At 41.1% G+C, this 14,220-nt stretch overlaps 1 protein-coding gene across 2 annotated transcripts in view; it reads left to right on the top strand.

Moving 5' to 3' along the window:
- Positions 1-13,962, top strand: part of LOC107687555 (putative fidgetin-like protein 2) — a 23,380-nt gene extending 9,418 nt beyond the window's left edge. Inside the window, exons 1-3 of one of the 2 annotated variants that reach the window (XM_016484932.1) lie at positions 3,789-3,868; positions 5,633-5,774; positions 11,782-13,962. In XM_016484932.1, the coding sequence (XP_016340418.1) occupies positions 5,750-5,774; positions 11,782-13,829 (2,073 nt within the window). In that variant the 5' untranslated portion in view covers positions 3,789-3,868; positions 5,633-5,749 and the 3' untranslated portion in view covers positions 13,830-13,962. Of the gene's footprint in view, positions 1-3,788; positions 3,869-5,632; positions 5,775-11,781 lie in introns of those variants that run through there. The other variant, XM_016484933.1, reaches the window with a different exon arrangement.
- The last annotated feature ends 258 nt before the right edge of the window (positions 13,963-14,220 follow it).

The following is a 14,220-nucleotide window of genomic DNA, read 5'->3' as shown; positions in this document are numbered from 1 at the left end:
TATATATATATCAACAGCTTGGGGTTGGAAAGATATTTTATGTTTTTGAAAAAGTCTCAAATGCTCACAAAGCAGCATTTATTTGAGCAAAAACTACAGTAAAACAGTGTTATATTATTAGAATTTTAAATAATTATTTTCTATCTTAATATATATTTTAAATGTAATTTATTTCTGTGATGCAATGTTGAATTTTTAGCACCCATTACTCCAGTTTTCAGTTTCACATGATCCTTTAGAAATCATTCTGATATGCTGATTTGAATAAGAAGATTTAGTCTTATCAATGCTGAAAACAGTTGTGCTGCTTCAAAATTTTAGTAGAAACCCTGATACATTCTTTTTCAGGATTCTTTGATGAATAGAAAGTTCAAAAGAACAGCATTTATTTGAAATAGAAATCTTTAAATGTCTTTACTGTCACGTTTGATCAATTTAAATCTTTTCTGAATAAAACATATCTTACTGACCCCAACGTTTAGTATGAATTAATAAAAACTTTTTTTTTCTTGTAATTAGAAATGACTGGAAAAGTCATGGACATTTATTGGTCATAAGGCGTGGGATCCCTGTAACATAGATGAGCGCAGCCTATTTTAGTTTAAAACTGAAAATCACTAGCATGTCATCTTCATTAAGGGGTATGCTGGAGCAGTCCTGCTCTTTTGCTCGCTTAATGAGTACCAACGGGGGACGACTGCAAGGCTTGCAGCTTCTCATTCAACCAAATGACTTATTACCCTGATTCATCACTGGGCCGTCATTTGTGCACCTGTACCCCCTGCACTGACCAGGCAGAAGACGGCAAAGCTGCTAAAAACTGTCTAACAATAAAGTCAGATTGAGATTTTTCAGCGTTTTAGGTCATTAGCTGTGTTTCTCATCCTTTGTGTTTATTTTGGACTCCTGCATTAAGTAAGCTCAGCTGCTCAGTTCTTTACTGCATATAATCTAATAGGCTCAAGATATCATGGGGTCAGTGGACATGTGGTGTTTGAGGTTGTGCTGGGTGGTGAATTGTACACGCTTGAGGTTGATTTTATGAGTGACACCTGTCAAACTCACTCTTCCCCTCTCTGTCCCTCCCTTTCTAGCTCCGAAGTAAGACTGCTTTGTGGTCATTAGTGCTGCACTCAGCAGGCTTGCAGTAGCCAGACTGCTTGCCTCAGCATTAATGGTTAATTTTTTTCTCTTCTTGTGGGCGATAGAGTGATGGGCCTGCATCCTCACAAGGCCCTGCCAATCTGTTCCCATACAGCCACTATCATCTCCCAATTATAATCAGCCTGGGAAGAAAAACTGCACCGTTAATAGAGACTGATGCACAGTTAAATGGCGTTTCCGCAGCACACATGGCATTGTGAATGCTTGTATTTAGCATTTCCACTTTTTAAATGGTTGCTTGCGCACTTTTGTGCTACAAAGAGTTGAAATAAAAGGATGAAAATGGCTGGCTACCGTTTCACCCCATGCTTTGTGCTGAGCTACAGTGATTTCCACTGGAGCGCCACTAAGAATAGTACCGGTTAAGGCTTTTTGTGAGGAAGTTTCTTTTGAACGGGGGTGGTGCTGAATGGCAGCATTGGGGATAAAAGACCTTTTTTGGATAAAGGATAGTTTTATAGATGCTGATAGAGCAAGTTGCTGTGTAGAGTTGACTTGGTTACTGGTTGCATGGTGGGCTCTTTTCCTTAGAGGTGTGTCGAACCCTTGCTTTTTTCCCTTTTGCTTGAAAACCTTCCCACTGTTTTTAAACACTGAAGTCTGCATTCTTTCTGGTTTTTAGGTGTATTTCAAATGAGATTCACCACCAGTGCCATGATTTGGATGCGACAGATTTGGGTGCACATGGCTGAACACGGCGGTCTAAAAACAGATCGTCAGCTGTGCAGAAATGCTCCATACATAACCTCACACACTCTTTACACTCCTCGCAAATTGCTGAGGAGCTCCAAAAATAAAGGCATAGGACTCTCCAGTCCACCTGTGAAAATGTGGGAGTCCGTATAGAATGTAGGTTCCATTACTTCAGACCCCTCCTATGCTAACATGCTAAATGGTCAGTGTGGCAGCTGCAGTCATATCATGTGTTCACACACAAACATTTGAACTGACACTTTATGCTAAATTGATTTGTAATGTTCAAATTAAATTAATTATGGTATTGAGTGAATCATTCAGTCATTTAGCATTTTCTTATATGTTGAAATAGGTACAAAAGCAGAGCTGAATCGCTTGAGCATGTCAAACTGGACTTTGGTGTCAATAAAGTGTTCCTGTAGCGGTCATGACCTTTGCTGACGCAAGTTCAGTTAAGTTAGTGATTGCCTAGAAATTTCTACCAAACTGAGGCTTAAATTATACAATTTGATAATATAAAGCTTGCCATATAAAAGTTAAGAGTATATTTAAGAGCTACAAATATGAGAGTGATCTAAAATTGTCTAGAAAAGTCATTTTGGACTCACTTCAAGTTACAATTAATACTGACTTGAGACATAAATTATGCATTTTCATTCCAATTTTTTATATATCTTTAATTGTGAAAGTCCACTTAACAACTACAAAGTTAACAGTCACTGATCCAAAAAATTGTCTAGAAATTTCCACTAATCTGGACCGCGTTTCCCAAAAGCATTGTAAGCTTAAGTACATCATAGACCCATTGAAACCAATGGAGCTACGATCAACTTAGGCTTACGATGCTTTTGGAAAAACGCAGCCCTGAGGTGCAAGATATTTTAATGACAAATGTTTACTATCATTCAAAAGTTTGGGGTCAGTATAATTTTTTGGATGTTTTTGAGTCTCATGCTCACCCAGTCTGCATTTATTTGACATGAGTGTGAGATATTGTTACAATCTAACCTTTTTAAAATATATTTTAAAATACTGTTTTGGCTAAACTGAATTTTCAGCATTACTCCAGTCTTCAGTGTCACATGATCCTTCAAAAATCATTCTAATGTGCTGATTTGCTGCTCAAGAAACATGTATTATTATTATGAAAACAACCATTCTGCTTTTCTGTTGATTTTAAGAATTTTTTGATGAATAAATTCAAAGTTCAAAATTCAAAAGAGTAGCATTAATTTTAAATAGAAATCTTTTGTAACATTATAAATGTCTCTGCTGTCACCTTTGATCAATTTAATGCATCCTTGCTAAATAACATTATTTATATACATAGAGACTATACATTTTAAATAGTTGTACAGTATGTCTAATTGTAAAATGTAATTTTAACGACTATATAAATGAGTGTCTATGATCAAGAATTGTCTAGAAGTTCCATACCGATTTGAGACATATGTGATGCAGTTTGATAATATAATGTTTATCAAGTATTGGCCAGTATTTTAGAGTCAGCAGTAATTTTACCATTTTCGACCAAAATAAACATCTTTACGCTAATTCCCTCAGGGACTAGCCTAGCTCAGCCTCTGCCTTCCCCTCCACCACAACTAGCCTTCTCTCTCTCTATTTCTCTCTCAGAAAAAGAATACAAGCCTGCACTCCAAGCATGATTGGTCAGCTGCCCCCACCCCATAGTCCTCCTCTCATTCTCTCTTTCTCTCTCTCTGCTTAAATAGTTTTAACAAAAAATAGAGAGAGAGAGAGAGAGAGGGAGGGGGATGGGGAAAGCTGGGGGAGGGTAATTGTGTGTGTGTGTGTGTGTGTGTGTGGGTGGGTGCTCCGTTGTTACTGGTTTGGAGGGAAGGAGAGAGGGATAGAGAGACAGACAGAGAGAGAGTTGAGTCGTGTCCCATATGTGGAAAAACGCATAGTACTGCACACACCAGCCTGTCTGCTCCAGGGATTATCTAACTGCTTTTGAATCTGATGTGGAAAATGCAGGCATGAGTAGGTGAGTCTACTTTAATATTAAACTGGACACTTTACTGCTGCTGCTGCTGCTGGTGGTGTTCTTGTTTGAAGCTGTAAATGATTGAAAGTCTTAACTCTGCATTGCACTGTCCTCTACTTCTCCTGATAGCCTGTACTCGTCTTCGTCTTCACTCCGTTTCATTGCATTCTCCCTCCTTTAATGTGAAACAGCCTCTTCTGCATTCCCCACATTGCATGCAGGTGTCGGTTTGTAAGCGTGTGGCTCTGCATGTGTTGCGTATATAGATGTGTCAGCCTTCATTCTCCGCAAGTTTAGAGGTTGTTGGTTTAGCATACTTTTTCGGCCATTGAGCAAATGTAACAGGATCCATGTTTGAGTTTAAATTATTCCAAAAGCACCATCCTGGAATGAAGATTTGTTTTTCTATCCTAAGCTGATTTATGTTCCAATTCTGACAGTATTAGTTTTTACAGTTTAACAATTTTTTTTGTCATTAAACCAGAAGTTATATGAACTGTAAGAGAACATCTACATAAAAATATACTGTATTAAGTGTCACACAATATCAAATTTTTGTCATGAAGCCAGCATGAACTGTAAGAGAACATCTACAGAAAAATATACATTATTAACTGAAGTTTCATTCATTTTCTATTTTTTGTTGTAAAACCAGCAGTTACATGAAGTGTAAGTGAACATAAACATAAAATATGCTATATTACATAGTTCTTTAGCGTATATTTTGTTATCACTCATTTACAGGTATATATATGTTAACCTGACCAGTTTAGGTTCATTAATAAACTGACCATTAAAACACTTATGTTGATTTAAAAAAAAAAATTACACATTAACAAAAATACATTTTGTACATTCGAAGTTGTTTGTATCATTATTTAATGTCTAATTTTGTATTGAATGGTGTGCCAGTTGCCATTTCATTTCCTGAAAGCAGATCTGGAAGTCACACTGTTTGACTAGCATTATTATGTAATATTTTTCATTCATGTGTGAGCTTTCCTACATGCTCACTCGAGAAGAAATGACCATTCTCCTTTGAAGTACACCAAGCAAATTGTTCATGCTGCATTTTGTGATGAACTAAATTCACTTGATATTGAATTTTTATTATTCATTATTATTTTTAAATGGTTGAGTCTTTGCATTTTCATTTCCAAGAATATTTTTTTAATAATTAATTGTATTATCATCATATAGGTTTTAAAACCCATATGATAGTAAAATAAAAAACGATCAAAAAATACTCTTCTGGATATATATATATTGCCAGTAGTTGTTCTTTTTTTTTCTTTTTGCATCTGTCATAGAAAAAAAGAGAGATAATTGAACCAGGAGAGTGTGTGGCTAGGGATGAAATGAGCTTAATTTTGTGAAAGCATGCTCTCTGCTGCCGTTATGAGGCGAGGAGAACGGCAATGGTATGCATGGTGCTTTTTGTCAGGGAGATTTAGAAAACCCTCTTTAGAAGCTGGACACAGCCATACAATCAGCTTAATGCCTGTGTGCAGGCTCTTAATGAATACCCCGTGTGTGTCCAGCCCACAGTGAGAGTGCCTGTGTCCCTGAATGTTTCGCTCCTGTCTAAAATTGAGATGACGATTTTGAGGCTCTTGATTGTTAGTTGCATGTAACTTATTCACGTTTATGCATCATAAACTTGTTTGTTTACATGTAAAAATTATGCAGTGTAGTGTATGAGTATATGATGACCGTTCACCCCTGCTGATCACTGCTGCTCCTCTTTTTTTTTTTTTTTCCCAGAAACACATTTTTTAGAGTCCCAATGTGAGTACAGGCCAGCGATGGACTACAGCCGTACAGACGCTAACCTGGGTTTCCCCGCAGAACTGTTACCGTAATCGAGGCCAGATCCGCAGAATGCTGAGTCCCATTGTTCCCTATAGTAAGTTTAACCTTTTTGACATAACTTTTTAAATAACTTTTTGTCAACTCTAGACTAGTCAAAAATTCCCCTACGGCTACTTAAGTGTTTAGTTTGTTGGTAAACCAGTTTGAACAATGGTACATTTTAAAAACAAAATGTTCCCAGGTGTCCTCTTCATAATGTTTTAAGCCATTATTATTATTAGGTATATGTCATGGTTGGTAGGACAGGTGTGGGGGGGTGAGCTGATGGCTCTACCAGGAGAAACCCTGTGGTTCTGCCATTGTCATCTCACCATGATTAACCACCAGTGTCCAGCTTACTCGCACAGTTACTTCCTCTATCCATGTCCTTTTCTGAATCTGTCTTTCGGTCTCTTCTTTTCTGCCTCCCTTTCTCCACTTCTCTTCCCCCTCCTCACTGTTCTCGACTGACCTAATAACTGACATGTCCAGTTTTAGCCCCCATTCCTAACCCCCCTGCCAGGCTTCATTTGAGCTCCGCTCTGGCTCTCTCCAAAACAGCATTGTTTGTAGGCCAGCATGGGGTTTCTTCCCCCAGTTCTGCCTGAAGAGATGCTTTTTTTCTCCACTCTTTAGCTCTTCTTCTCTGTGCTTTATAGGCATGACAGTTACATGAAAAGAGGGAGGAATATCAAACTAAAGGACCAAGGCACCTCAATTTGAGATGTAATCATGTATTAATGAGTCGCCACCGGCTTGAATACCTTTCAGCTGGCTTGCTAGGTTGTTGCATCAACCGATTACCATTGATGTCTAATATGGTGTTATAATTCCATTTAGTGAGGCATTCAGAGGACCTTTGTCAGATGTGCCAATGGAATTACTTTTTGTTTGTTTTGATAAATTCCTTTTCTCAAGCAAACTGAATTCTATGCATACGATTTAAAAGAAAACTTGGTTTGATGAGGGGAAGAGGTTTTATAATCAATACTAATGATAATTCCACATTTCCGTAGAAGCTAATTAGTTGATCCTCAGAAGTTGCACACCAAGAAACATTTTATATTCAAATTTAAATCACAGTTTATGTCTAGATGTACCATTTTAGTTTATCTGTTGCAAATTCTTGAAGATCAGTTGTTAAAAAGCCACATTCTTACCTTGGCTGAAGTGATGTGACTGTAATGGCTGTCAACAATCTACTTTTACTTTTCTACGTTTTCTTTATTATATATATTCCTTCGGTATATATTATAATTTTTAATATTCATTTTATTTGTTGTATACAACTCTAAAGTAAAATAAACATATTAAAATCTAATATAAATTTGTAATATACCTTTAAAATACTATATTTAAAAATGCATCAAAAGTTTGGGGTCAGTAATTTTTTAAGATACTTATTTTAATACCTTAATTCAGCATTGAATTGCATTCAGTTGATCAAAATTGACAGGAAAAGACATTTATTATGTTACAAAAGATTTCTAATTCAGATAAATTATGTTCAAAAACATTTTAAAAATCTTACCGAACTCCAAAATTTAGTGCGTATATAAATTATGTATTTATTTATATTTATAATTTATGATGTGCTTGTCCCTGTATAATGAATCAGTCATTTTTAAAGTAAGTTTTTAAATGTTTGCTGTCTAGTCCGTCTCTCTTTGCACACTTTATTTTCAAAAATGTCACACAGCCCTGTCAGAATATTTTGAATTCTATGAGGATCTGGACAGTTGTTTGTGTGTTGTTTAGTGTACACACCTTTTAGTCACAAATTTTAGATGGCTAATGTCACAGATCCTGATTGTCCAGTCCTACAGCATGCATTTGGATTTAGGAACTGGTCTGCTTGTTTCTAAAATTTGATGCTTGTGGGCTTGTATGTATGTGCGTGTGACTGTTCACCCTGAAAGTCTAGTGTGATATTAGGACAGCACACAAAGGTGTTAGATATCCCTCCTGTTTACTCTCTGAGCTTTTAAACTCAGGCAAATTCCTTTTTCTCACGGTCGTTCCCAGTCCTTCCTGTTCATTCGTCCTCATTCATAAGTCACCAGAGTCAGGTGAATGTAGGGCAGCTTATGTGATATAGATGTGAATAGTGTCACATCCATGCTGGAATTTTCTTTGTGAAGCATTTCTGTTTGATTGGAGAAGACAAGCATTTTTGTACTCCATATGCGCATTTGAGGATTTTGTTTGATGTCTGTTACATGCAGTTGCATGCACTCTCGTTGCATCCACAAACAATTATAAGTGTTGCTCTGATGAGCACGTAAGAAGGAACCGCAAGCTGAAGAGCGTTCAGAGTTGAAGGAAATCTGAGAGAGATTCCTGGGGCCATGGATACTCCTGGAGGGATTTGGTGCAAAGAATCTGTAATCTGCACTTCAAACACACCCTTAAATCAGTCCCAGGCCAGCAGCCCATGAGTGCTCTAACTTTTGTTGCTCAGGGGCCCTGCTCTCCAACATATTCCTTGTTTAAAGAGAAACAAGCATAGCCTCAGCTCTCGCTTTACTATGACCTAATTTCTTTCCTTCTCCACACTGAAGGCCCAGGCTGAAGAAGCACTCTAATTGCATCTGTTAAGTCATTAAGGCTTTGAGTTGGGTCTATGGGAAGGGGCGCGCTGGATGCCTCAGAAGAAGCGATTAACAACGAGCATCCAACACATCTATTCTAATGAGAGCGACGGGGTGAATGCAGCTCTGGAGGGGCATGCGGACCCTTGAGTAAACAGGCAAGGTGCTGAAGTGTTTGTGTGAATGAGCGCGGGGTCATTAGCGGCGGGTGTGAATGGACTTTAATTAGCCCGCAGTGTAGTCAGTGAGATGGAAGAGAAACGGCGGCCTGCTTAGCTTCAGTGGGCAACCAGTCTTGGGCTACAGGGTGATATGGCTGCCTAAATCAGTCCCATGCCAGCAGCCCATGAGTGCTCTAACTCTTGTTGCTCAGGGGCCCTGCTCTCCAACATATTCCTTGTTTAAAGAGAAACAAGCATAGCCTCAGCTCTCACTTTACTATGACCTCATTTCTTTCCTTCTCCACACTGAAGGCCCAGGGGGAAAGGGGCTTAGAGAGATGCACATTCTGCCTGGGACCCCCCCGCCTCTGCTCAACAACGCAGTACGGGAACGCCGTGAGGGGGCAGGGTGGAAAGGAAGGAGGGAGAGGGGGGAAAGAGAGAGATTGGAAGAAGGGGATGGAGGAGAACAGGGGGAGATGGAGGAGAGATTGGGTAAGAGAGACAGATGGAAGGGGGTGATTGGTCATCACAGAGCCTTAGGACAGCTGTTCTTTGATATATTAGTGGACACAATGACCTAAACCTGGCCTGCGGACACAGAAAATAGGAACCCTGTTTTTCCTAAAGGGGAGGGGTGCCAAGCATTTGGCCATTTGTGGACAAGAATTAGCTGGTCAGGGGGATGGGGATGTTGTTTCTAAAATTATGAGCATCTAATCATTCATTCAAACCACCAAGTCTGTTTGTTTCTCTCATTTTTAGCTCAATGTGAGCTGAAATGTGCACAAGTAATGATACATATAGATTACAGATATTGTGCTTGACAACATGCACTTTCATTTCCCCCCAATGTGCCTTTATAATTGTTTTGATTTCAGACTTAAAGGAAAATATGTATGCAATCTGAAATGTTCAAATTTTCAAAATGTGTAATCATTTTCTCATGAGTAATAGCCTACATTACGTAATGCATTTGTCACATTGCTGATTTTTCATTATTCTTATGCTGTTAGACTCAATATTTACTGTAGTCATCATCAACATGAACCCACAGAGTGCAACACTTACGGTGTCCCAAAAGGCCAAGCAATAACAACTTCAAAGCTCAGAGATTATGGACTGCGGCTCAAATGAAGAACTGGTGACAGAGAGAGAGAGAGCGAGAGAGAGAGAGAGAGAGAGAGAAATCAAATCCTTCATTGCCACTCTAGCAGATAGGCTTCTTCCTCTAGGGACCCCATGGGGCCTGGCTGAAAAGAGCCATGGTGTCTGGCAGTGCGCTGAGGAGCAGGTGTGAAAACTCATAAGGCCCACCGCCTCTTCTGCTATTACATCTTTTTAGGCCCATGAAAAGGGAGCAGATGAGCAGAAAGAAAGAGCAACAGAAAGAGACAGAGAGATCATGTTAACCACACTTCTGTAACTAATGCATCACTTTATAAAAATGGTCATAGTTATGGCCTATTATGCATGCCTTGTAAATTATAAGGAGCTGTTGTCAGGATTTTTGAGGAAGGATCTCACACTTGTTTCTTTATTATTTTCCATCCAAACATATTTGAAAACTGGATATTCAAAGCCTTTTTTGTTTTTTTAATTACGATTTTTGTTCAATATATTGAAATATTAAATATTGTATATCTCAATGCCATTGATTTATTTAGAATTTTAACTATTATTAAAAAGTATACAAATAAACCCTGTATTTGATTTTCAATAACTACTGTAAAGGCTCTGCATGACTTTAAAGTGTCCGATATAGGCTTCATCATTGACATTTTGCAGTCCCTCTGCCTAAAGCATTGATTTAGAGACGTCTGTTTACGGAATACAAATCAGCTGATGATTAGAACACAGGGTGTCATCTTATCTGCAGTAAGGTGATTAATTCATGTAAACGCAATCCTCCCTCTGCACTCTTTTCAACCAGATATACTCTCATCTTTCTCCCTCTGAAAGAGCCCTTCTTTTGTGGCATCTGCATCCTTCAAAGGGAGTTCCACACATACCAGCACTGTGGGCTGAAGTTTCGGGACATAATTCCTAACAGGATGCTCACTGTTCAACCGTACAACTACCTCTTTTAGGTTGTTTTGATGTTTTACTGACAGAGATGGATCGGAATTAATCAAATTCTCAGGACTGAGAATTTGTGTATGTGTCTGTGCTGTTATTTCCCGTCGCTTGTCTTTAAAGTTGTCTCCTATTTCAACAGTTTTAGGGCAGATAAATGCAAGTACACTCTTGTCTGTGTGTCGTTTAGTTGAAGACGCAAACGGTTTTTGTAGATTTATATTTGAATATGCAATGAGGGGGGTGTCTTTTTGTAGATAAACCTACTTAAATCTATGTGTGGGGTTTAGGGAGTGGGTGCCCACAATAATGCCTGATAGGATTGATTCAGGCTGCTCCTGTTTACAACTGGCCCCTGTGCAATTTGCCTGGTTTAATGGCCCCGTGTCCCAGAAGGCTTGTTGCATCCATGTAGGTTTTGTTCCTCAGGCAGGAAAACAAAAGTGACGCTGCCTGAAAGTGCACACGGACCCCTGGGGAGCTGTGAAAAGCTGAGCATCCTATGGCAGCCGGGCCTGTTCGGCTCTCACATTGCAGAACCTTCTGCCTCTCGCAACATGCTTGTAGTAACATAGTGGTCGAGTCAAAATCATAACTAATATTTTGGTTATCCTGACTTCCTAGCAGCACTTTATTGTAATCTACTGATATTAACTGATTAGTTATTTTATTCAGTTCACATTTATGAAATCAAGATGGCTCACACAAACAAACACACGCACACATTTACAAAAGAACCCTCAATAAATCCCAGGACGGCACAAAGGCTGTCAGCGCACTGCTGCTGAATAGATTAATAAGATTTCCATAACGTCAAGCTGGCCACAGAGGCCTTTTGGAGAATTGCTTTGTGGATGGACTGTGGTGGTGGGAGGGGATGTATTGAGGGAAACATGCACAGGCTGATAACTGTTTCTCCTCTGGGAGAACTGCAGATGGCAACACAAGGCTGCTACATGGCTGAGGGCTTGAAAGGAGCAAATTCACAGCCCTTTTCTTTTACTCCCTCTGCATGCATGCACAATACCAAAAGAGTCCTGTCACCAAGCAAAATGACAAAAAAAAGCTCTGCAATCAGCCATAATGTGTCTTTAGTCATTTTGACTTGTCTTATAATTCTTTGATAGGAAAAAAAATCACTGGATCTAAGACTGATTTGTGAATGGTATGAACGTATGCTGTTGACATATATATCAAGTTCTTGCATAATCTGACAAATTGCTGTCTCCGGCAGGACTATTGAAGATGCACTGGAACCCGGAGCATGCACAGCCCCTGAGCCAGTGGCCTGAGCAGCATTTGGACGTGTCCTCCACCACCTCATCCCCTGCCCACAAGTCTGAGCTCTACCCCAGCCGTAGCTCCTACAGCTACGCCTGGGCAAATGATGACATCTCAGCCCTTACTGCCTCCAACCTGCTGAAGCGCTATGCTGAGAAATACTCTGGCATGCTAGACTCACCATACGAACGCCCTGCTGTGGGCACATATGCTGAGCCTGGAGCCTTTGGGGCCCTTAACGGAGGCCAGAAAAGCGAACTGGAACCTTGGCCTCTAACGCACAGCACTGACGGGGGGTATCCCTTGGTGCCTCCTTCTCATGATGGTCTGTCGGGACCAAAGGTGGTTCCCACATCAGCAGGTCCACCAGGCTCGGGCAATGTGTCAGCAGTTAACAGCAACCTTTCGGACTCGGGATACAGCGGGAGCAGCTCCTGCAGTGGGCCCCATTCCAGTGACTACCCGCCCAGTTACAATGGCACCTACCTCTCATCAGGGTACTGCCCCCAATCCAGTTCAGCACTTCCGCCAGCGTCGTTACATGCCCTTCAGCCTAGCCCCACACTTCTCCCCAGTTACACACCTTCTACCCCCATTTACAACTACCCCCCTAGCACCTACCCTCACCAGACTAGCCTTGCTCCTAGCTACACCCATCCAACAGGCCCTTACATCCCCTCGGGCATAGCCGCCCCCTCTCCACTTCCATCGAGACCCACAGTGGTTGGTGGCAGCTATGGCTATCAGAATAGCAGTCTAGGGGGCTCAGAGCCTGGTGGCTCTCTGAAGAGAAAAGCATTTGAGATGACCCTGGATGAGGAAGATGGAGACAGTTCACGCTATAGGAAATATAGCTATGACCCCATAAAAGCTGGGGGAGATTCTCCATATGGGGTCACTGATAAAGCTGAGTGCCGTGGAAATGTCTTTGGAACAGGCAACACAGATCCTCAAGCCTTTAAGCCTAGTAAACCTTCATCTCAGTCAAGGCTGGAAGGAGACGAAGTGGGGAAGTACAGTGGGCTAAAGCCCTTGGTTTCACCAACGTATGGAGCTGCAGGGGACTATAGTCCATCGGCAGCCATGACTGGGGAGAACGGAAGTTCGGAGAAAGGCTTCTCCCAGCATCGGTCTCAGAAGCGCTCCGATCCCATGAAAAGCATGGAGACCCAAATGCTGGAGCTAGTAAGCCAGGAACTGCAAGATTGCAGTCCGGCTTTGCTTTGGAGTGAACTGGCTGGGAACTGTCACATCAAAGCAGCGCTGGAGGAGGATGTGCTGTGGCCTGTCCTGCGACCCAACCCTGCCATCCGCCCACCCAGAACCGTCCTGCTGTTTGGTCCTCAAGGAGGGGGCAAAACCACACTGGTACGATCCATGGCATCTCAACTGGGTGCTACCTTCTATAGGCTGAGTTGTGCAACTTTGGCCTCTAAATTGAAAGGAGAAGCAGAGCAACTTCTTGCCACTCTGTTCTCGGTGGCAACAGCCCGACAACCTGCAGTGGTGCTGCTCAGCGAGCTGGAGGCCGTTGAGGAGGAAGGTCTCAGACAGCAACTGCAGGCCCAGCTAGAGAAGATTCAACATGGTCAGAGCAACCTAGTTCTGGTTGTGTGCACCACGAGACGGCCTGATTTGATCAAAGATCCCCTTATGCGCTGCTTCTCCAAGCGTTACCACATAGGCCTGCCAGATGGAAACACACGCAGACATGTGTTTCTGCAGGCACTGGCGCCCCAAGGCTGCAGTCTGGACGAAAGGGAGATGTCAGCAGTACTGCAGCGTTCAGAAGGCTTCTCCGTCTGGGAGCTGCTGCAGCTCTGCCAGCAGGCTCTGGCATCAGCTTCTGCCTCTGCACCCATGCCCTTGCACGGCCTCCCTTCATCCCTTTCTTCCCCTACCTTCCAAGACTTTGAAAATGCTTTCTGCAAGGTACGCCCTCACAGCACCCCCAAAGAACTGGACACTTGTATGGAGTGGAGCAAGGTTTATAGCCACTGAGAAACTAGTCAGCCACTGGTTGGGGACTGCTAAATGTTTTTCTTTTTTTTCTTTAACTACTTATTGCAGCCAAAAGAGTGGGACTTGAAATTACAGTTTATGGTGGGGAAACATTTTTGATTGAATGCATTTAATCTAGGGAACATGCCATGGTGTTTTGTTTTTCTATAAATATACATATACTTTATTTTTCCCAAAGAAATGAAATATTAGGCCTTTCTTGAAAGGGGCATTTATTAGTTGCCTGGCATATCTGATAGAAAGTCTGAATTATATTTTGGAATTTCACTGGAATTCCAATTAGCCTTGATCCTGGACTAAACCTGGAGGTTATAGATAACTTGACTTTTCATGAAAAATACCCCCATTAATTACAACTCTCAGGATCCTA

This window comes from Sinocyclocheilus anshuiensis, unplaced genomic scaffold, assembly GCF_001515605.1.
Source record: "Sinocyclocheilus anshuiensis isolate Anshui unplaced genomic scaffold, SAMN03320099.WGS_v1.1 scaffold870, whole genome shotgun sequence".
Taxonomy (NCBI): Eukaryota; Metazoa; Chordata; class Actinopteri; order Cypriniformes; family Cyprinidae; genus Sinocyclocheilus; species Sinocyclocheilus anshuiensis.
Note: the sequence above shows the minus strand (reverse complement) of the source record. Positions and strands in the feature narration are given on the sequence as shown.